Below are 23,026 nucleotides of genomic sequence, written 5' to 3'. Positions count from 1 at the left end.
CCTGGAAGTCCATAAAAATTTGTTGATCGCTCTGTATAAGGAACTTTGTGGCATCACTGAAAAATCAGCCTTTTCCAAGTTTAAACCCAAAGCTGCCTTGCCTTGTCATCAGGATTAACATTCCAGATTCTTCTTCACTAACTTATATACTTCAGTAAGGTCCTCTTCTCAGTCAGCTCCTGATAAGCCCATGTTTCCCTAATATTTTCTCACAAGTGAGTGCCATTGACACAAAGGGCAAGGGGGCGGGGGGGCTGGGGGTCAGCCTTGAAACTTTTCTCTGCATTGTCTCCACAACCTAAATGTCTCTCATATCTCAGTGACTAGTACTCAGAAAAGCGTGGACTGGCCAGAGCACTACAGCTTGAGCAGCAAATCCTTGGTTATATAATTCAGTATTCCATTGGTTTTAGCGCTTGCTGTTCACCAATGATTGGAGTAACTAAGAATTCCAGACTTTTCAACTTCATTCTTATTTCAACACCATTCATGAAGTGCTTGTGTCACCTGCATTTTCTTTTTTGCAGTACTTGACAAATCACCCAAATTAAATTTCCTCTGCCATTGTTCCATCCGTTTGCAGTTTGGGTCCAACTACTTCTATGGTTCCCAACTGCTTTCTCAGATTCAGCTGCCTCTCCTGGCTTTGAACTTCATGCAAAAAAATAGCAAACCTGCTGAGACCAATGCAATGAACCTAGAACCTCCCTGGTCTGTAAGCTCTGCTGCTCATCATCTTAAATTAGTTGGGTTAGCCTCTCTCTTGCTAATGCAGCTATATTTTATATTTTGTCAACATAAAAGTTATCCCATTCAAGTGCTTGAGCCTTAAGCAATATTGATCCTAGTTTCAGCAATTTAGTAAAGCTGGGGATTGGACTTGCTTGTTAGGAACTGAGTAGGCCATTCAGTCCCTCGAATCTGGCTTCCCATTCATTTAGATCATACCTGATCTGTACCTTAACTCCATCTATCTGCCTTGGTTCCGTAATCCTTAATACGTTTTCCTAATAAAAATCCATCAATCTCACTGTTGAAATTTTCAATTGGCCCCCAACCTCAACAGCTTTTTTGGGGGAAAAAAAAAGTTCTGATTTTCACCATCCTTTGCACGAAGTGCTTCCTGACATCACTATGAACGGGCAACAGGAAAAGGAGAGACACACAGAGATATACAAAGAGTCAGTGAGGAGAATGAAAATAGGGAACCAAGTGCACATCTTTCCATGAAGTACTTACGCCAAGTTTACTGACATAAGCGGTGTCACATCTATTCTGTCGGGGTACTGATAGAGGATCCCGTTGCTGCAGAAATAAAACAACTTCATCAATAGAATTGCACAGGCCAGCTATTTCTGTCAACACAATAGTAACAGAAATGTTGGCTAGAGAAAATAAGAAATAGGAGCAGTAGACCATACGGCCCCTTGGGCCTGCTCCACCTTTCAATGCGGTCATGGCCAATCTTCTGCCTCAATTTTATTTTCTCTCCTGCTCCCCATATCCCTCAAATTCCTGAGGTCTGTCCAATTCCATCTTAAAGGTACTCAACGATGGAGCACCCACAACCCTCTGGCATTGATAATTCCAAAGATCCACAACCCTCTGCGTAACACATTTCTCATCTCAGTTCTAATTGATCAACCCTTACCTTGAGACCATGCCCCTGTGTTCTCGATTCCCTAACCAGGGAAAACAACCTTTTAGTGTCTACCCTGTCAATCCCCTTCAGGAACTTGCACGTTTCAATGAGATCATCTCTCATTGTTTGAAGCTTCAGAGAGTTTAGACTCAATTTACTCAGCCTCTCATCAGAGAACAACCTTCTTTTCCCAGGAACTAATCTACTGAACCTTTTCTGTATCACCTTCAAAGCAAGTATATTCTTTCTTAGATATGGAGAGATGGGTCACTTACAATCTTTTTCTCCAAACAGATCTCTTTCTAGTGAAAACCTCAACAATTTCCATTTCAAAGCCAAGTCCAAGTTGTCATCACAAACTGCATCATTTTGTGTCATAATATACAAATTTTCCTGTAATGTTAGTGTGAGAAATGGAGGTTATTCTTTTTAATATTTTTGGGGAATATTGTGTTATTCTGTAAAGAAGGCTGACTATATGTAAATGATTTAATTAAGCTGGGCAAAGGTTAATAAAAGACAGGTTTGTCTTGGGGGGGGGGGTTTAAAACATGAAATGATAGAGACATTAGGCTTGAGGTACAAGTGAATAGATTGAATCTAACATATACATTTTTAGATAAGTTGAGAGTTGTTTGAAAATCAAAGGGAAGTCAGAGGTGACCAAGAAACATGTTTGCAATTTGCAGGAGTTCCATAGGTAAACAGAAGAGGGTATATTACATTTTATCGATCCGAAAGCAGAGAAAAAAATAGAAACATGAAAGATTTTATATTTGGAAAGATTTGAGTTTCAAAGAGGTGTGAGAACAATGGAACGTGAGATGAAAGGGGGGAAATGGTACTTTAGAGTTACTGTGGAAAGCTTAAGGTAGCTGTGAGATGGAGCTGGAGCTGGGAGCTGTTAGCTGTAGCTCTAGGCTGGGAGAAGATGCAGTTTGAATCAGCCATCCAATGAAGCCAAAAAAGCCTTGGGCTGCAACAAGCAGTCTTGTTCTGAAGTTTTGGATTTCCACAGCACAGTGGGAGGGGAATGAGGTGGTCATGTTGTATGTCTTTATTAAACCTACAGCAGTTTGCCTTGGGTAATATTACTGGATTTTTATAGTTAAACATCTATAAGGGTGTGTTGCCTAGAAGGTGTTTACTTGTGTGTTTGACCAAGTAGGGTGTCTTTTGGGTGAATGTATTGTAAAGTTGATTTTAACTGTGCAACTGTAATCTTGTGTGCTTAAGTGTTCTTTAATTCTTGTTAATAAAACTTTTACTTTTAACTTTTAAAATTCCAAAAGTGTTACTGGACTTCTTGTTGCTGAGATCTGTATGTCTTTTTCTCGTTTTCAGAATAAAGGGGTATGCTCCATAAGCCAAGTTTCCCTCGGATTTGGTTTGCACAGCAATTAACATCGGCTGTGGTCATAACAGTTAGCGAAATCAAACAGTGGTGCTTAGTAACAGGTAACCTCAACTGGATAGTAACAGCTTAACATGAAAGTGAATGTGAGAGAAGCGAGATGCAGCCTTGACAGGTACAGCACTGGCAAGTATCATTACTAGGATGGAAGTATAGTCTACATCATGCTGGCTCAAGTATTTTTTGTAGGTAATTGGGCATAATTTCATGTAGTCCCCACTCTGTGGTTCAGCCAGTGAGGACACAGACTAATGACCCCCACCAAAGGGGAGGACAAGAACAGCAATGCTGTAGAAATACCATCATCAAGATCCCCGCCCCGCAAGTCTCACACTCTTCTGACTTGGACATATAAAATCGCTGTTCCTTAATAGTCGATGGGTTAGAACAGCAAGATTCCCTACTTAGCACTATTGTGAGAGGAATATCTACACAAAGACTGCAGAAGCTCAAAGTGATCTACCACTACTTATAAAGGATGGGCTATAAATGCAAACCCGCCAGTGTAAGCTTGATCTTCGATTCAAGTTGAGTTAGGGGTCTTAGCCAAGGCACTCACTGCCCCATTGCAAGAGGAGACAAATATTCACAATTAGCCAATTATGATACTGCTGAGTCCTACTGAGCGAGGACTCTGATTGGGTAGGCTTTCATCCGACCCATGGACTAACAGCTCATTTTAGATTACATGTCTAGGCTCACGCAACAAGCACAGTCACTAGGGAGAGGTACTGGACAGTTGCTAACACCCAACAAGTCAGTGCCTACAGGATATCATGGGAAGAAGGGAAGAAAAATTGAAATAAAAGTAGAAATCATGTTAGTCTATAAATATTTACCATACATACAAATTAGGAGCAGGAGTGTGCCATTTGATAAGATCATGACTTATCTGATGGCAGCCTTAACTCTACTTTCCTCTCTAACCCCTATACCCTTTACCCAATAAAGATTCCCTCATTTAGCCTTAAAAATATCAAATGATCCAGTGTCTACTGCTCTCTGGGGAAAAGAATTCTACAGACTAATGGCCTGCAGAGGAAACAAATTCTCATCTCATTCTTAAATGGAAGACCCCTAATTTTTAAACCATGGCTCCTAGTTCTAGACTCCCCAACAAGGGGAAACATCCTCAGCATCCACCCCTCAGGATCTTATATGTTTCATTAAGATCGCCTCTCATTCTTCTAAACTCCAATGGATATGGGCCTAAACTGTCAAACCTTTCCTCATAAGATAACCACTTCATCCCAGGAATCAGTCCAGTAAACCTTCTCTGAACTGCTTCTAATGCAATTATATCCTTACTTAAATAAGGAGATCAAAACTGTACACAGTACTCCATTTCAACTTCCCCACTCTCTAACCTATCCCCGAATTTCTATTTTGCTCCACCTGCCCCTCCCCACTTTTTCAACAGCATAAAACCCATCACATTTCTACCTCACTTCAGTTCCGAAGAAGAATCATATTGAACTCGAAACATTAACTCTGTTTCTCTCTCCACAGATGCTGCCAGACCTGCTGAGTTTTTGCAGCATTTTCTGTTTTTAATCCTGATGTGGTCTCAATGTAGCAAAACTTCCCTACTTTTATGTTCCATTCTGCTTGCAATAAATAACAACACTCCATATGCCTTCCTATTCATATGCTGTACCTGCATACTAACTTTTTGTGATTTATGTGCCAAAACACATAGATCCCTCTGCATCGCAGAGTTCTGCATAAAAGGCATTAAAAAATCTTCTTGTTAAATAAATCCAACAGATCTACAGATCCCAACCCCGCAATAAATTGAATGTGGCCTTGAAATTTAAGTGCAAAGATAAGATGACAGAGCCTCACCTGAGGACTACATAGGAGGCCTTCCAGATTGGTGAGCCCAAATAGCTAGTGCCAGCCTTGTAATGCAGAATTCCTTCTTTTATAACTGTATTTCCATGTGCCACGTAGAGGTTCCTCTGGGGTCCTGCTGTTACATCCATGGGATCCTCCCAGTGAATCAAACTGTAGAGGTGGATGGTGACTTCAGACACCTGCAAACACATCCACGAGAGTCAGGCACAGCAGCAGCTGCTGCAATAATACTGGTGGAAAGCAGACACTTGCACAGAAAACAACTTTTTAAAAACTCTTCTAATCCTTCTTCTCCCCTCTAGCTTTCCATGTCACTTCATTGCCGCCTTCCATTTTCAAATAAGTTGCATTACACGATCTTCCTCTTCTCTGCATTCTGATTCATCACTCCACCTCGTCTAATATGAGATCATAAAACTGCAACATCCCTTACCTCCCTTGGTCTCAGTTCCTCCTAAAATGCACAGTTTTTTCTTAAATACCAAAGTTTGTTTGTTAAATACCAAAGTTTACTGCACCAACGCTTCGCTAATTTACCGCAACCTTGGTGGTGTCCTGCACTAAGTGCCTTGGCCTCTCATTTTCTCCTCCCTATTTCTTTCCCACCTCCACTCACTTTCCCAGTGCCACGGTCAAACTATCAGTGTTTCATCCTCAATGAAATGGAACCCTGTCTGTCCCCCCTCCCATCACAAGACTTGAAGGAGCCATAGCCCAGTTGTCCAGCAGTGCTTGTGTTGTGTGGCTTTAAAAAAAAAGTATTATTTCATGTGGATGTCGCTGGCTAGGCTAGCATTTATTGCCCATCCCTAATTGCCCTCGAGAAGGTGGTGGTGAGCCACCTTCTTGGACCCCCTACAGTTCATCTGGTGTAGGTATACCCACTGTGCTGTTAGGAAGGAAGGGAGTTCCAGAATTTTAACCCAGCGACAGTGAAGGGATGGTGATCTCGTTCCAAGTCAGGATGTGGTGTGGCTTGGAGGGGAGCTTGCAGATGGTGGTATTTTAATGCATCTGCTGCCCTTGTATTTTTTTTTAGAAGGTAGAGGTCACAGGTTTGGAAGGTGCTGTTGAAGGAGCCTTGGTGAGTTGTTGCAGTGCATCTTGTAGATGGTACACACTGCTGCCACTGTGTGTCAGTGGTGCAGGGAGTGGATCTTGGAGTGATGGACGGGGTGCCAATCAAGCAGTCTGCTTTGTCCTGAACGGTGTCGATCTTCTCTAGTGTTGTTGGAGTTGCACTCATCCAAGCAAGTGGAGAGTATTTCATCACACTCCTGACTTGTGCCTTGTAGATGGTGGACAGGCTTTGGGAAGCCAGGAGGTGAGTTACTTGCCGCAAGATTCCTAGCCTCTGGCCTGGTCTTATAGCCACAGTATTTATATGGTTGGTCCAGTTCAGCTTCTAGTCAATGGTAACCCCCAGGATGTTGATGGTGGAGGATTCAGCAATGGTACTGCCATTGAATGTCAAGGGGCGATGGTTGGATACTCTTGTTGGAGAGGCCATTGCTTGGCACGTGTGTGCTGCAAAAGTTACTTGCCACTTATCAGCCCAAGTCTGAATGTTGTCCAGGTCTTACTACATATGGGCACAGACTGCTTCAGTATTGAACAGCAAACACTTGTATTGCTGGTTTACCAGCAGAAAAACCCAAACTGACACCATCAGGCAGAATATAATCCAGCTCAGTTACCACATTACCTCACATCTTGACTCTTGGGCCACAAATTTCGTTAGTGCCAGTTTCTGCATGGTTGCATCAGTAAGGATGCTGGGGTACGGGGGCTCTCTGCAGCCCTTAATCATGGCAGATCTCAAAGCAGTTAGGAAAAACCTAAACATTAGGGAAAAAAATAATACACCATGTAACTGGTGCTGAAATAAAATATATGACTAAATAAGCCAAGGTAACTACAGTAACAGGTATATACCTTTAGAGTTACAGGTACATTAATCACACCACTATAACCACACACTTATTGATACGGCTGACAGATATTGGTACAAATCAGTGGTTTCCTTTGCCCACCCAATTTTCTTCCCTCCAGTCCTAAAGACTTCGGCTTTTGTTGATATAGAGTTCCACATGTGCCAACCACTCTCTGATACCTCACCAAAGTAGCATATGCAAACTTAGATTTTGAGAGCCAGTGTGTTATTTGTGGGGGTGGACAGCAGCACAGTTGAGCTTGATCTTTCTCTGTCCTATATCCTCCTCCACACAAATTTCCAACAGGGTTCACAGGACAGCAGCTAGGAGCTGGAACTAAGCCAAGAGCACCAAAGCATGCTCCTTACAGTTCTGGCTGAGATCAGCTAACACAGCACAGACTGGCACTATAGGCAGTCCCTGACTGGTTGCTGCACATACAAAGTTTCACCAGTTTGCAGACTGAGATTTGAAAAAAATTCAGGATTCATGATTGCCACCCAGATACCAAAAAAAGCCATCTTCAGTGTGAGCCTAGTGAATTAAGAAGCATTGCTGCTAGTGAAGGGTGATAGGGGTTTGGAATTCTTGATCTAACAATGTTAATTTTAAAACTGAGCTTGATTTTTTTTGTTAACTAAAGGTGTCAAGGGATAGGGGACAAAGACAAATATGGAGTTAGGTTAGCCATGATCTCAACAAATAGTGGAACAAGCTCGTGGACCTAAATGGTCTACTTCTGTTCTGATGTTCATAATCTAACCTCCAAACTTTTGAGAAAAGCATTAAAAGCTAGTGACAGATCTGCTGGGAGAGTGGCTCATGGCAGTATCATTACAGGTCATGTCTGAGGCTTAAGATAACATAATTAAAAGTACAGAGCTTGATTGAAAGCAGCAGGCATCTTCAATGTTTATTTCAAACTCAAACACACAGAGGCACTTTGTATAAACACAGGAATCAAAAGAGAGGCTTGGCATCCAAATGTAACTGCTGCATGATTGCAGATGATTTATGACCTGAATGTCTGGTTAGGGGTGGGTAAAGGAAGGAATATGGAGGTAATGTACTATCTATTTGTGTTTAACATGATTTGCACTTACTCTGTAAGAGATTCGTCTGCTGTGTCAAGCAGGAACTGCCTCCGCCGATTGGTGCAGACAAGCTGAATGGTCTGCTGACCAAGCCCCACCTTTAATAGTGAAGAGTGAGTGAAACACAGCAAATCATGAATGAGACTGAAGTATCCAACACCACAACTTACCAAGTGAGTAACATGGGAGAAAATTACACTTGGGATTATAAGAGAACACTGTTACATTGTAATGCTCTGCAATAAGGCGTCACAGGATCCTTATTTTCCTGCTCACTGTCTTCACAAAAAAATGTAGTGGCTTTATAAGATTGGAATGAAATCTGCTCTTGCGCAGAATTCTGCATGGTTCTATGAAAGCTTTCTAGGTGTGCAGGAACTAGAAAAAAAAACACTTGTGTTCATCCTTTTGTGAACATTCAGACACCGCTACCACCAACAGTTCCTGGGACCATGTGGTGATATGTGGTACATTCAGCTTGTGTGTTTTTGCCCCCTGCATTCCCCCCCACCACCCCTCCAAAAGTAAGCGATTTACTCTACCTCCTAACCACTCACTGGACAGCAATCCTTCTTTCCAAAATGGCCGATAGAACTACCTGCTGCAGCTTCACAAAAACATTTGTAGATAACAGACAGGTTTTCACTGATCTACCATCGGATCCTGTATGGTCCACACAACAGCTGAATTTTACAGCAATTTCCACCGTCCGATTTTATCCTGAAGGCACAGTTTTGTTGGTATTCAATCCTGTAGGTGTCAGCAAGCCTCCACTGCCCAACACAAGCGGCCACAGCTCATGCAAAAGAGATCAGAGAGCCTCAGCAGGATATTAGGGTGCAGGGGGTTGGCAGGGCGCAAAAATAAAAAGGACGAGGGCATCATAACTAAGTTTAGTACTATCCTCAGCTGACAACCAACATCTGTGCATTTTCCAGCAAACTCACCGAAATGTAATCGAGTTCATTGTAGGACACTGCTTCTTCTATTGCATAGGGCTTGTCTGCAGCTCCTGTACAGACCGACAGATCGAGTTAGACACAGACAGGGCATTCCAATTCATAGCATTGCACTGCAACATCTCAACCAGCTTCTCCATTATACAATTCCATCTATGTACACATTAAGCTTTACTTTGGAGACAATCTAAATCATGCAGGACCTTTGGCTCTTCTCATTTACACACAACTCATCTCAGCCAACAGGATTTTGAAGCACTGTTCTTTTTGCAAGCCCCTTCCTCTCCTCACCCGAATTGAAAATACAGCTCTTGCTGTGTACAGCTCCATGGGTTTCAGTCCTTTTTTAAAACATCTCAGTCAAGTGATCCCAATATGGTCATGGCAGGATAGTCATTCATGAAGGGAAACAAACATTCTCCCATTTGCAAGCCAGTTTGTTTCCCCTCCGCCCCCTTTTTGGTCTTTGATAAAATAGGAAATCTTGGACTGAGAAAAATAACTATGATCAATACAGAAAACAGAACTGCCATTAATTGTGTAGCTGGCACAAATAACACAAAAAATGTTTGTGGCCAAAGCCATAGACTTTTGGCTTTAAACTGGAAAGGCAGCAGAATTGTGGAATGTGTTCTGCAAAAGGTATGAAGTAAATAGTTAAAATAAGGTATTTGTTAACCTTAAACAATGATAGTGCGAAGCTTTCATGCCAACAAAGGGATGAGGTGTGGTCTTCAAGGTGATGTTGTTTCACTCAATGTGTGACACCCACCCCTGCCCGCCACACCAACACCAACAGTTACCTTTTCTCAACAAGTAGATGTAACAGTCAGTCAATAGGACATAGAGCAACTGCAGATTCCCCTCCATGTGACCTGTCCACATCCGCATCATCTGGAAGAGACACCGGAGGAGCAGAGATGGAAAAAAGAAAGGAAAAAAATCAAATTGAAGATTAGTGAAGTACAAGGTGCTTTGCTAAAAAAGAACAACTACCATAAATAACCAAGAATTCCATTTAATAGCCCAGTTAGTGAAGTTGAGCAATAGGAGCTAAGAGTTTTCCATGAACAATACTTCAGTTAACCAGCTCTGCCTTGATATTTATCTGTGCAGCTTCCAAGTTCTTCAGCAACTTTAAAAATCCAATGCACAGAGACAAGGCTACTACCTGCCTGCATACAGCAAATCATTAGGGTCTGAAATAAGGTCCCCTTTTACTTCCCACCCAAGCAACATTAGGCCATGTCTGCCCATGGATGTTTGCTCTGAATGTTTCAGGTTTGTTCTCCTGTTGTCCGATTCCCATTGCTCAGTTTCTATTTCCTTTTCTACTCCCATGCTTTGGGATTTACCAGTTGCTTATTTTTCTCTTATCTCTCTCTGAGCTTTCCTCCATTCATGATCCACTGGCTTATCTCCCATCTTATTTTAGGAAAACAGAATCTAAGATTCTATACTAGGAAAATCAGAGATATTAAAGGGGTTCCTCTTAACTACATTGAGGGCATCCAATGTCCTTACAGGACTCAGCATGGTTGAATCATTTCCCATCTGCTCCCAACTCCTTGGTGCCAGCAGCTACCCAGTCCCTCATCCAAGGAGCCATTTGCATTGTGCAAGATATTTGAGCCTGATCTGGTCTTCATCCCATATCCATCCTTTCCAGTTCGGATTACTGGATAGCAATAAGAAGCTGTAACCCTGGATGAATGACTTCTCTAACACAGGCTGTTGAAATCAAGTGCCGTGCCCCCACTGCTACCCAGCCATGGTCAGCACAGACTGGGGATTGAACATGGCACCTCCCTCATCTATAATACACAGTATGTCACTAAACAGTGCACTTACACAACAAGTTATCAGGATGCTTATACTTAATTTTTAAAAATCGAGCTGATTTTCTACTGTGGTCCGGCCCCAGCTCCCGTACCTTGTAGAGTTGTTCTTCATTCTCCTTGAAAACGTGAATCATCAGCAGAAGCAGCAGATTATTGTCAACCCTGAGGGGAAAGGACAGCAACATGAACCATGAGGCTGATGCCTCCACCTGTGCCAACAGCTTTTGTAAAGCACTGGAGCAAGCCGCCAGGCTTCTATTCAGATCAAACTGATTAAAAGAAAATTGAGAGAAAAAAAAATCTTCACACAAAGTATTGTTAAAAACGTTGCTTAATCAATTGAGGTATTAAGGGATGTGATGAAATGGTAGTGAGATCAGGATTAAAAAAGTAAAACTGTGAAGCAGGCGTGATGGTCAACTCCTGCCCTGACCACTAGCTTCACACTTTTAATTCACAATAGAAGACACCAAGGTATTGGTAGACAAGAGAAGCATAATTGCAAATATGAAACACACGCAAGCTAATTAACTTGTGTCATGCAGCAAAGCTTCAGACTGGACTTTACTAAAGGCTTAAGTTTGGAGAGAAACAAAGATTTATGGGCATGACGAAGAAACTTTAAAATGAACAGCTAGGCTGGAGTCTGACAATTAACAAAAGCTGAACTAAATGTGAATTTAACTCTAAACAATTACCAGGGGATAAGTCCTCAAGTGTAACCCAACAGATTTCTCTTGATATATGATAAACATCAGAAATTATGCATTAAAAGAGATTTCCAACAGAAAAACATGTCACAGGGAAAAGAATACAAATTTGATCTCCCTCTGCTCAGTTCCACATTTACGTGGTGCTGTTTTCAGAATGAAAAAAGCCCAGAAAGCTGTCATCACAGGCTACTGTCACTTGTTGCCTGACAAAAGAGAGCAATGGGTCAGTTGTAAGTAGTCTAAATGTTAGAGTTTGGGTCCAGAAATAGATAATTCAAGAATTACCACAAGGCAGAGATAAAATTGAGATGGAGGTGGGGAAAGAAAAAAATGAGGGAAGATTAATTGGACAAAATGTAGCCATGAATCTTAGAACCTTAGTACCACACAGAACCAATTTGAAGGTTACTGTGGAAGCTGAAGCTGCATCCAACATCTTATCAGGCAGTGCATTCAAAATCCGAAGCACTTGCAAAAAAAATTTTTTTTCTCATGCTGCCTCTGGTTCTTTTGCCAATCACCTTAAAACTGTGTCCTCTGGTTAGTGACCCTTTGGCCACTGGAAACAATTTATTTACTTTATCTAGACCCTTCATGGTTTTAAACATGTCACCCAAATCTCAGAGCAGAGAAGGCTAAACTAAGGAAAACAAGTCCAGCTTCACCAGTCTCCAGGTAATTATAATCCCTCATCCCTGGAACCATTCTAGTAAATCTCTTCTATATCTTCTCCAAAGCCTTCACATCCTTCCTGAAGTGTGGCAGGATTGAACACAATACTCCAGCTGGGACTGAACTAGTGTTTTATATAGATTTAGCATAACTTGCTGGCTTTTGTACTCTATGCCTCTATAAAGTCATGGATGCTGTATGCTTTCGTAACTAGTCCTGTCACCTTCAAAGATTTGTGCGCAAACATCCCCAGGTCCCTCTCAACTTGTACCATTTAGCAGCTACTACCTTTCCTCTTTCATCCGACCAACATCTATCACCCCTCTTTTCTGCATTAAATTTCATCTGCCATGTGCCCATGTTCTCTTGAAGTCTATTAATATCATTTTTTAACCAGACTTCCACGTTTTGTGTCATTTACAAATTTTGAAATTGTGCCCTGTGCCCCCATGTCCAGTTCATTAGCATATTAAAAACAGCAATGATCCTAGTATAGGCCAAAAAGAAAACAGCCACTCACTTTTCTACCCCTTAGTCAATGTTGTATCCATGCTGCTGCTGTCCCTTTTATCCAGGGGCCTCAATTTCGCTAACTAGCTTAATATTTGGTACACCAAATGCCTTTTGAAAGTCCATCATTCACATCAATTGCACTGTCCTCATCCTTCCTCTTTGTTACATCAAAAAAAATCTAGTCAGTCAAACATGATTTAGCCTCATAAATCAGTGCCGGCTCTCCTACCACGCTTGTCCAAGTGGCTATTAATTGTCTCCCAAGTCATTGCTTTTAAAAGTTTCCCTGCCAATGATGTTAAACTGACTGGCCTACAATTGACAGGTTTACCCTCCTCCCTTTTTTGAACAAGGGTGTAACACTCACAATCCTACAGCCTTTTGGCATTACCCTTGTACCTAAGGAGGAGTGGAAGATTGCAACCGCCGCAATTTCTATCCAGATTTGGTGTCTTATCTGCTTTAAGTACTGCCAGCCTTCCTAGTACCTCCTCTTTATTTATTTTTATCTCATTCGGTATCCCAGTAACCTCACTGACCATAGCTTTGGTCAAGTGCTCTGCCTCATTTTGTGAATATCTAGTTCATAATTCATATGTTTTAGAATATAACTTTTAGTTTTAGGAGTTAAAGTTTTAACCGTAGAACATGGGGGAATCTGGTTGTGAAACCTTGTAAAGGCAGCCCTGAAGTAAATGCAATTCAAACAAGCTTGGAGTTAATGATGGTTAAAAGCTAATCTATGTTTATCTTCAAGGTCAGAGTTAAAAGTGTAAACACTGAACAATAGATGACCAATTTCGGGACCTCTTGGTAGTGCCAGTGTGTCTATCATTATCTGCATAAAAGCTAGCAATTCTGGGAAAGAAGGCTGTAAAACTTCATTAGGGGTAGAAATTATTCATATTGGTTACAGAATCAAAGAGTAGCATGGAAGGCAAAATGATTCATTTACTTTTCTGTTTGAGAGCATCCAAGAGCATGCTACATCATCATGGAGGTGGAATGTGGGGGAAGGTTCCTTTGTTTAATTTATCTGTGGGTGTTTACCGCAGAAGCAGGGAGTTAGTTTGGGAACAGACAGAGGCAGTTGTAGTGTTGTTGCAGTGAAGACTGCATCTTACTGGATTGAGAACATCAAATAGGAGGTGATAATCAGTTGGGCCTGCATTTCAAGCAAGGAAAATACTAGCTTCATTGTTCACCTTGTGGAATGCAGGTGGGGTTCTATTTCAGTCTAGATTTCATGAGGGAAAAGCAGCTGTAAAATTTACCCAGCTTGAAGCTAGAGGAAGAAATCTATAGTGGTTCTCACAGAGCCTGTGGCAGAAAGCATTCAGCAAAGTTAGCTTGGGAAGCTGTAGAGAGGCATTTGGATACCTGTCAGCAACCTGAACAAGGAGCTGAGACATCCACAGTTATGAGATCAGTAACGAAAAGATAGAGGGTCACATGGCCAAAAAAAATAATGGAAGGACCCCACAGAATCTTACCTTAGAGGAATATCTAGAATACTAAGGAAAAGTAAATTCCAGAGGGCTGTGGCATACCTTTTGGGTTGGTCCCAGGAAAAATGAATGCACCTGCAAGATTTTGTAAGATAAGGGAGCTCTTGGGAGCATGGGGTGGTGGGGTCAGATAGGGAGGAGTAAAAAGTAGAACTGAGTTTATAGCATAAGTCTTTATAAGCTGTAGTGTTAAGTTAATAGTACTACTTTGTTTAATTCTTTTTAAAAACTTTATTGTACATCAAAAAATGTGAAATCCTGTGACGTAGGTCCATCAGTTAATTGCTGGGCGTTCAGATTTCTTCTTTAAACGCTAACAGTCCCTAACAGGATTGTAATACTCGGTAAACACTAACGCAAAGTACTCATTTATGCCTTCTATCTCCACCACCCGTTCCTCATTTTGGTCCCAAATCAGCCCTACCACACCTCTGTTAACCATTTTACAGTTAATATGCTAAAAGACAACATTTGGGCCCCTTTCATATTAGCAATTCATCTATTCTTGTATTGTCTCTTTGTCCCTCTTATTTCCTTTTTCATTAACCCTTAATATTCAGCCTGATTCTTCTCCCTTATATTATCAAGTCGACACCTGTTTTTTTTCTGCTTTATCCTACTTTCTAATTGCTTAGTCATTCAGAGAGCTCTGGCTTTGGTTGCTTTCCCTTTCCCCAAATGTGGAATGTACTTAAACTGCACCTGAACCATCTCCTCTTTAAAGAATGCCAATTGCTCCAGTACATTTCTGCCTGCCAGGCTTTGACTCCAATTTACTAGGGCCAGATTCTTCCTCAATCTCATTAAAAAAAACTTAACTGGAGGAGGGCTCACTTTATTTTAATTTTTTCCTTTTATTCTAAATTTCTCCTTGAACTGCCTTTTAACTAATCTAAACCTTACAATATAATGGTCACTATTCTCGAGGTGCTCCCTGATTGTGACATTCATTGCTTACATAGAGCATAAATTAGATGCAGAGTTAAAAACTGCGGGGTGGGCATTGGTATTGCTATCAATTGGTCCTGCCACCGTGGGCTAGTGAGAGGAAAAAAGGAGTCAAAGTCCCTGCTCCTGAATAAAGTGTCAGAAGGCACTTGGAATCAATGGCTCTGCCCTATTGTAACATCTTTTCACAACAGTAATCTTGTCACCTCTCCAAGAAAGATAGTCAGCGAGGGACAATTTTGTCCATGACCACATGAAATGGTCTGATATTGACCAAATGTTTTCCATGTAGGACTTTCATAACCTGACTCAAAAGTACACTTTCATTCCATCAGTTTGGGTTGCACTCAAACCTAGGTTCCAGAGGTTTAATCCAATTGACTATCCAAGCTTCTCAATCTTTAGAGATTTGGTTTATTCGCCTTAACTCAATGAAATTAGAGATGGGAACTGAGAAACTCAACACACGCATACAAACTACAGTACAAATTAGAATCTTACTGCTGGACAATATGGGACAGATTGATAACAGAGAAAATGGACACAGATAGCATCAGCAACTTCAAGAAAGAGGTGAATAGTTTTTTGATGAAAGAAGTAGCATTCTGTGAGATTTTGAGTAACAGTAGCAATGACCAGATGGACTGCAATTACCTTTTCTGGTCCTGTGATTCTGACTGACTTATTTTGGTATATTCAGGGCTTTAGCATGCATATTATGGAAAAAAACAACCTATTGAAGATTGGAATTAAGGGCATCATAAAGCGTCCTGTGATTTGAACATTTCAATGTCAATTACAGAGAAGAAGGACTCAAACACAAGCAGTTAATAGAGAGTTATGGCTTCCATTAGGCAAGTACTAAACTTAATTACCTTTGCACTTTAGAAAATACTTATATTTCCAATCATGACTCAACACAGTTAGAATATTTAAATGGTCACACCATTTTACCTGAAGTCAGCAGGATGGGTTAGTTCTGAGGGACTACTTTGATCTTTTTCTTCCTCCTCTGTACCCTCAGAGGTCAAGGTCTGAATTTCCAATTGTTCCAAGCTGGTCTCTGATACCTTGTCAGTTTCAACATCAGTCCGTTTATCTTGTTCTAGAACAGCCTCTGCATTTTCTGTTCTGTGGCACTCAGGGACTGGAGCTTCCTCTGTGGTCCCTGGCTCCTCTACAGCACCAGGGATTTTTTCTCCTTTGCACGTTTCTGTGCCAGCAGCTTCATGGCCACTAAAAACATGCGCTGATTGGCCATCCCCTGCAAGGTCATAGTTGCAGCTACCTGTTGCACTAGCACCTGGACTCTCGAGGGCAAACCTGTAGAAATCCACGGCAGGTGGCATCCGCTCACTATACTGGCTATACGGAGGTTCATCCGGGGCTTCCCCCGGGACAGAAGTCCGAAAGGGCTGCTCAGGATGATCACCATCTGACGTCCAAATGTTGGCATCCAGTGTTCCATTGAGTTGCTCCATTACCTTGCTCAAAGGATTCCCTACACTGTTCATAGATGTATCCTTCATTTGTGGTATTAGCAGACCTGGCTGGGGCGCATCTGCATCAGACTCTCTACGTGCCACCTGTAATATCTTGTCCTGGGAGTTGCAGTCCTCCTCACCAGCAGTAGTCCCTTGGGATTTCTGTAAACCCATTTCATCACTCTGCTCTTCTTGTGCTTCAGCATCACTGCCCTGTTTGGACTTTGCACCTTCTCCCATTGACAGCTGTACATCTGCATTTTTAGCATCAAGAATTTGTTCCTCAGATTTTGCTCTCTTCTTTTTGGGTGTTCTCCTCTTCTTTGCTAACCTATGGAGTTGAAATCACAAACAAACAATTAGAATCAGCAACTTCCTCAAACGTTGCAGGAGGGAAATGCACCATCCATCGATTCTTTCAGCGCAGAAGGCTCTAAATTGGTTAAACTTAGCTGCAGGTGGGCATTGGTATTGCTACAAATTGGCCTCTGCAGCCTGGGCTAGTGAGAGGAAAAAAGGAGTCAAAGTCCCAACTCCTGAACAAAATATCAGAGGGCACTCAAACAATGGATCTGTATCTCGGCAAGAGAAAGAAGAAAAAGAATCAAGCGACACGCTCCTGCTGAACCCCCCCTAAAACACAGTCCCACGAACAGTACTGTTGGAGATGGAAGAATTCATTTTAAATTTAAGTAATCAAGGGTCAGTCTTATTCCAAAGGTGTTTTGTCACCTGAAACTCAGTGGAACACTGGTACTGTCCAATCAAAATTGGCAGTGCTCTACTAGTTCTCAGACAGGCCTCTTGACGACACATTTTGTTGTGGAATGGCAACAATGCAGAAAGTAAATATAAAACTAGCAGATATCAAAGGCAGTATAGCAGCATAGCGCATGGTTATAGTAACCCAGTGCACAATAAGTCATGGGTTTACATTCTACTCCAAACATACTGGGTTCTGCATTTCAGTAGTGGCCAGGCAGTTTTGTAGCACTTCATGGTTTCAAGACAACAGCTCTTCACCAAACTAGTCTACATAGATCCAGGAGGTTACTGCTGATAGGTGTGGCACAGGACGAAAAACAGATTTGCATTTATATAGCACCATTCACAACTTCAGAACATCCCAAAGCACTTTACAGCTAATTAAGTACCTTTTTTGAAGTATAGTCACTGGTGTAATGCAGGCAATTTGCAAAAAGCAAATTCCCACAAAGAGCAATGTGATCAGATTTTTTTTTAAAAAGTGATGTTGGTTGAGAGATAAATATTGGCGAAGACACCCGGGAAGAACAATGCCCCTGGCAAACAACGCAATGTGAAAGTTAATGTCATCTCTTTAGGAGACAGGGGTCAAAACGAGATTGTACACTTTCCAGTGAATGTTAATTTACGCCCCACCTCCCCAGTAAAGTCCTCATCATAAAGCTGACCTAATTACTTCAAGCTCTGTGCTGCTCTCCTGGAGATCTGGTGTGCTCTCCTCCCTCTCAGGCTCAGTATGTGGCACCACAGTGTCATTTGGTGTTTGTGGAGATTCGTCTTTCTCATTATTGAAGGGGTTGTACCGCAGGGTTGGACTCCTTGTGTTGGGCTTGTTGTTTGATGGCAGACTCTCCGAGGTTCCAGATCGAGGGCAGCTGCTGACCGTGTCTGTCAATTCACCTTCTACAGGAAAAAAAATACAAAAGTGTAGAAACCAATGTTTATTTCTGTGATGGTTTTAATTTAAATGAAAGTATATATTTTCTTACATTAACAAATTGGCAAAGAGAATAGAGTTATTTGAAGCAGCATTTTAAGACAGACTGAAAATTAGTGTGCAGTCAAGCTCATTTCCCATGATCACTTAGAACTGCATCTGTAAACCTACATTTAGGGTCACACATCCACTCACTTAACACCAGCATCAATAACACATAGTAAGATTAACTATCTAGAATTCTGAATATAAAAGTTTTGCTGTCCCAGGAATCTAGTTGCTTTAATTTCTTCGGTGGAAGTAGAGAGCTCCCATCCAAGTGAGACACATTGTTCAGGGTTCAGTCATGTTTCAGGTCTAATGAAGGAACCATGACATACAATAAACAAAGCAAAATAGATCCAATAAAAAGTCCCACTGTAGATATCACAGGCAGTTTATCTGGATGAAGAACAGAAAGCAAAAAACCCCCCAAAGGTCAACAGGGATACCAACCAGAAGTTCTGAAGGTTCCACTCACCTAGTTCTCTTAGTCATTCTCTGGGGGTTTGAATTTTTCCAAGGATTGGAAGTTCAGCCAGGAGTGAAAGCATGAGCCGACCCTGCCCCAGTGGCATTTTGCTGGCAGTGGTCAATTAACAAGCCTTTGCCAGGGCTACCAACCAGTTGAGGACAGTGGCCTGCCCCCAGAGCTGCCAGCCCAATCAGAGGGCCAGCAGCTCAGCAGTATTACCACTAGCGGTGGCCAGTGCTGATGCTACGCCAACAGGATGAGGATGTTGCAATGGCAAGGAGCACTGGAAGACATTGTCTTCAAAGGATAGGTTGCAGAATCTCCAGGCATTGTACTGGATTTTTGAGGCATAGCCACAACATAAATCATCTCCTGTTTACTGCTGAATCAAGACACTCACCAAGGAAAATCCCACAACAAAATGTCTGCCATCATTTGGCAGATGATGAGGGACAGGAAGCTCTAAACTACTCAACCTCTTTGAAGCCAAGTGAAAAGGATAAGGAGATAGTTGGGGAGAGAGGGCATGGGGGGAAAGGGAAGGAAAAGGAGGAGGAAAGTTCTCAGCACTGGTGCCAACAAAGGCCAAGAGTTGACTGATGTCCAAAATCTCAATTCTAACACCTGGAACTAACCAACACCAAGTTGGCATCATGTGTGACAGAGTTCTCAAAACACATGCATGAAGCAGAACTGAAGTACAGTGAATGAAAATTTAGTGGTACTGTATCTTTCTAGTAGTGTGCGACTCCAGTTTTATGGTGCACCCAATGATGCAATTACCTTATTCCCTCCAAGAAGGACATTGGTCCTTGAGAAACCATAAACCATATTTCCAGGTGGCTCCATCTGGCAAAGAGTTTGAGCACACTATGCATCATAATAAGTTATGCCTTGACTCAGGCCCCCGAGGGCATTGTGAAGATCCAGTTACTCTTCATAACAAAGGTTAAGTCCCAACGACATGAAATGTGGATTAAATTGGCAGAAAGAAAACAAAAACACAGCAGAGTGTGAAATTGTACAGGAGTGGTATTAGAGAACTTCTTGGGTCAGTCCAGGTTGGTTGCTTTGCCACACTGCATAAAGGACAGTCAAATCAAAAATCATCTTAAAAGCATCTGTGTCCATGTTAATTCTCTACATTGGTAAGCTGGACTTATTTCAACAGAAGGAAAAGGAGATGCAAAAGGAACCGCATAATGTTAAGCAATACTGGGGTTTCTAAACCTTTGGGCAACAGTTCTACAGTAAAAAATACAACTAAAATGAGGCTGGAATAAATCCAAAATGAAAAAATTATCCTTGAATATTACTCTTAGTGATCTAAAGCCAAAGTACAGCAGCAATCAGAATCACATTATCCAATATGTTGGCCTTTAGTGGTTGGGTAACATTAGTGATTAATAAGTGATTCTTATAAGATAGGTTTCCTTTAACAAACCTATGCCAATTCATAGGATGGCTCTGTATGGACAAGATCTGGCTCTGCCCGCCCAATGGCTGCCAGGTTCTAGTCATCTGTCTGAGGTGCTAGCGACAGTTCTGTGCTAACCCACGGAATTTTAAAAAACATATACATTCTTGAAATGCAAGTAAAATTGCTAAGGCTACATGTATTACCCAAAAAAGCATGTATTGTAATTAAGGTTTCTGCAAGACAGCCAAATGATACTTGCTCTGATTACAATGTGAAATCCATCACCACAGAATTATGAAGTATAACCATGTTACAGACTTCGGTTCATGATTTTCAGCCATGACCTATTTTTTCTCTGCCTGACACACTTCCACCAAATGCACATGAACACAACCACTGGAAGCAGCCCTGGCAGGCATGCAGTGAGTGAGACAGACAGTGTTAGGGATAGAGCATGCAGCAGGCAGCAGCAGAGTGTGAAACATAAGCCTAAGAGAGTCCCACCTTCCCAGTCTGTGCTGGGTATGGACTGTGCTGCAGGAAAGACATCTCCAAAATCATAATCTATAATGAAAGGAAGAGAAAAACACACACAAAAAAACTGTAACAATGAAAATCATGGTGTCATATTCAAATAGCATGAGATGAAATCCCTGTCATATATGATAAAGGTATTGATGGTTATTCCAGCAATACCTACAGACAATTCCACATTTCAATTGCCTTCCAACCATCTTTTTACAGGTGCTAGATACACTCATGAGATGGGGCAGCTAGTCTTCAGAGGAAGTGGATGATGTTTTTCTGCTCTGGGACCTTTGGGTTTACAAAACAGAACCAGAAAGCTGGAATGAAAATTCTGTTCGTTGAACACAAGGCTCCGTGTGAAGTGAGTTTGGGACATGATGATGTAATACAGAAACACTGTCCCCAGTTGGCAATCTCACTTAAAAACCATAGAATGGCTGGTAGAGGGGAAGGAAAATACCACTCTGGTTCAGGTGGAAGAGATTTTCTGTATCTAACCTGACACAGAGCAATGAAATTAGTAAAATATTCTAATTCAATATTACACCCCCCACTGTGAACAACAGAAGAGAAAACATTGCTGTTTCTTAACAGCATTGAATATTTTAAAATATACTGTTGTGTATCAATTTCCTTGTACATATGTTGTTGTGGAGCTTGGTGTTTAATGAGTCCACTGAGCATCTACACTTCATCTGCTGTAGATTGTTGCTCAATTAACCATTTCCTCAGCTGAGTCCAGCCACAATTTGTGCTGCAAAATACATATAGTATTTGAAATCTGAGGGCTGCAATTAGCTAATGTAGATCCAGCACACTTAGCATTGAAACAAGTACTAAGCAGTGAGAGCTCACATCAATATTCATTGGGTGTGGTGCAGTTGGTTACAAACCCCACCCTAATAATTCAGTCACTACTCCCCGGCCTAGAAGCAGAGTATACTACAGTCTGATGGGCTAAAATCCTGGGAACTCCCCAAAAGCACAGTGAGTGTACCTATACCAGATAAACTGGAGCAAGTTAAGGCAGTGACTCATCACCACCTTCTCTTGGGATGTGCAATAAATGCTAGCCTTGCTACTCATGCCCATATCCAAAGAATTAATTAAAATAAACTTGAAAGGGATTAATGGTTATGTATTATTTGTAAGTGCAGCGTCTGGCCTGTTGTACACACCTTGATTAAAGCTTCAAATATGAGGACTAAAATTACAGATCATTCCCCCGCCCCCCTCCAACTGAAGTCTGTTAGCCCAAATTGTAAAGCTGATTAGCAATTCATCCAACTTAATTCAACCCACAATTTTGCAATTCCTATCCTGAAAACGCTAACTCATAATGGCCTATTGCTCTTAATGTGCTGGACATCATCCAGTTCCTTACCAATGCCATTTTTCTTGCATGAATAATGCATAGGCAGGCTTTGTGCTGAACTGAAATTCAATAAACCAAAATCTCTATATTGTCTGAGTCTCAACATTTTAACCAAAATGGACATTTCCCACTTCAAATCTTCTTTTCTCTCATGGTAGCAGCTCTGTAAGTTTTACTTCATAAATTATCCACAGCACAGGAACAGAAAATGTTTCAATTACTTGGCGAGCTGCCTGCCAATCAAAGAGCAAGACATACCTATGAGAGGCCTTGTCAGATTGCTGTCCCTCCAATGCACTGCAGGAACAAATGTAAAGACGTTCACGCTACGCAGAGACTGTCTACTGGGTTATGCTGTCTTATAACTTCCTAACAAAAATATCTAATGTTTGGTAGAAAAGTTCAAGCTTAATGAGTTTGAAGAATTACCTGGTAGCTGGCACCAGCCAACAGAAGTAGATAGGTTCAGTTGTAAGACGAAGAACAATCCAGGCCAAAAATAGCCGTAGGCGTACCTTATAAGTGTTTGGGCTCACCCTGCTTTCCCATTCCATCAATTAACTTCAAGCAACAACACCAACATTATCGAGTTTTTAACAATTTTGGGTGGTCGGGGGTGAAGGACTCCTAATTCCAGCCATCTGTCCTTCTATGCCCCAGAGTGACAACTTCAATTATAAACAAGTGTATGTTTTCAATAATAAAAATTGAATGTATTTAGTTCTCCAGTAATCTGCACCATCTTCTGATTATGGCTTTTCTGTTGAAATAACTGGTTAGTGTATTCCTTGTCTGTCCATTCTAGCTTATAACTCACTTTTCCTGCTATGCTAGACCCTTTCCTGAAAGCAGATTAGAAACAGCTGAGATCTAACATATAAAAAAGTTAGTTGCTGACTAATGCTGCA

General features: G+C 41.5%; 1 protein-coding gene across 4 annotated transcripts in view; it reads right to left on the bottom strand.

Annotated features, from left to right (window-relative positions):
• The window catches only part of plekhm2 (pleckstrin homology domain containing, family M (with RUN domain) member 2), a 51,059-nt gene that overhangs the window by 6,294 nt on the left and 21,739 nt on the right, over positions 1 to 23,026 (bottom strand). For 2 of the 4 annotated variants that reach the window (XM_078558103.1, XM_078558100.1), the window contains exons 7-17: positions 22,377 to 22,415; positions 20,720 to 20,779; positions 18,013 to 18,247; positions 16,050 to 16,910; positions 10,834 to 10,903; positions 9,704 to 9,794; positions 8,889 to 8,953; positions 7,951 to 8,039; positions 6,619 to 6,751; positions 4,902 to 5,092; positions 1,240 to 1,305 (exon numbers count right to left, since the gene is read on the bottom strand). In XM_078558103.1, coding sequence (XP_078414229.1) covers positions 1,240 to 1,305; positions 4,902 to 5,092; positions 6,619 to 6,751; positions 7,951 to 8,039; positions 8,889 to 8,953; positions 9,704 to 9,794; positions 10,834 to 10,903; positions 16,050 to 16,910; positions 18,013 to 18,247; positions 20,720 to 20,779; positions 22,377 to 22,415 — 1,900 coding nt within the window. The remainder of the gene's footprint in view (positions 1 to 1,239; positions 1,306 to 4,901; positions 5,093 to 6,618; positions 6,752 to 7,950; positions 8,040 to 8,888; positions 8,954 to 9,703; positions 9,795 to 10,833; positions 10,904 to 16,049; positions 16,911 to 18,012; positions 18,248 to 20,719; positions 20,780 to 22,376; positions 22,416 to 23,026) is intronic. The other 2 variants (XM_078558101.1, XM_078558102.1) reach the window with 2 other exon arrangements.

This window comes from Cetorhinus maximus, chromosome 15 (assembly GCF_964194155.1).
Source record: "Cetorhinus maximus chromosome 15, sCetMax3.hap1.1, whole genome shotgun sequence".
Lineage (NCBI taxonomy): Eukaryota > Metazoa > Chordata > Chondrichthyes > Lamniformes > Cetorhinidae > Cetorhinus > Cetorhinus maximus.
Note: the sequence above shows the minus strand (reverse complement) of the source record. Positions and strands in the feature narration are given on the sequence as shown.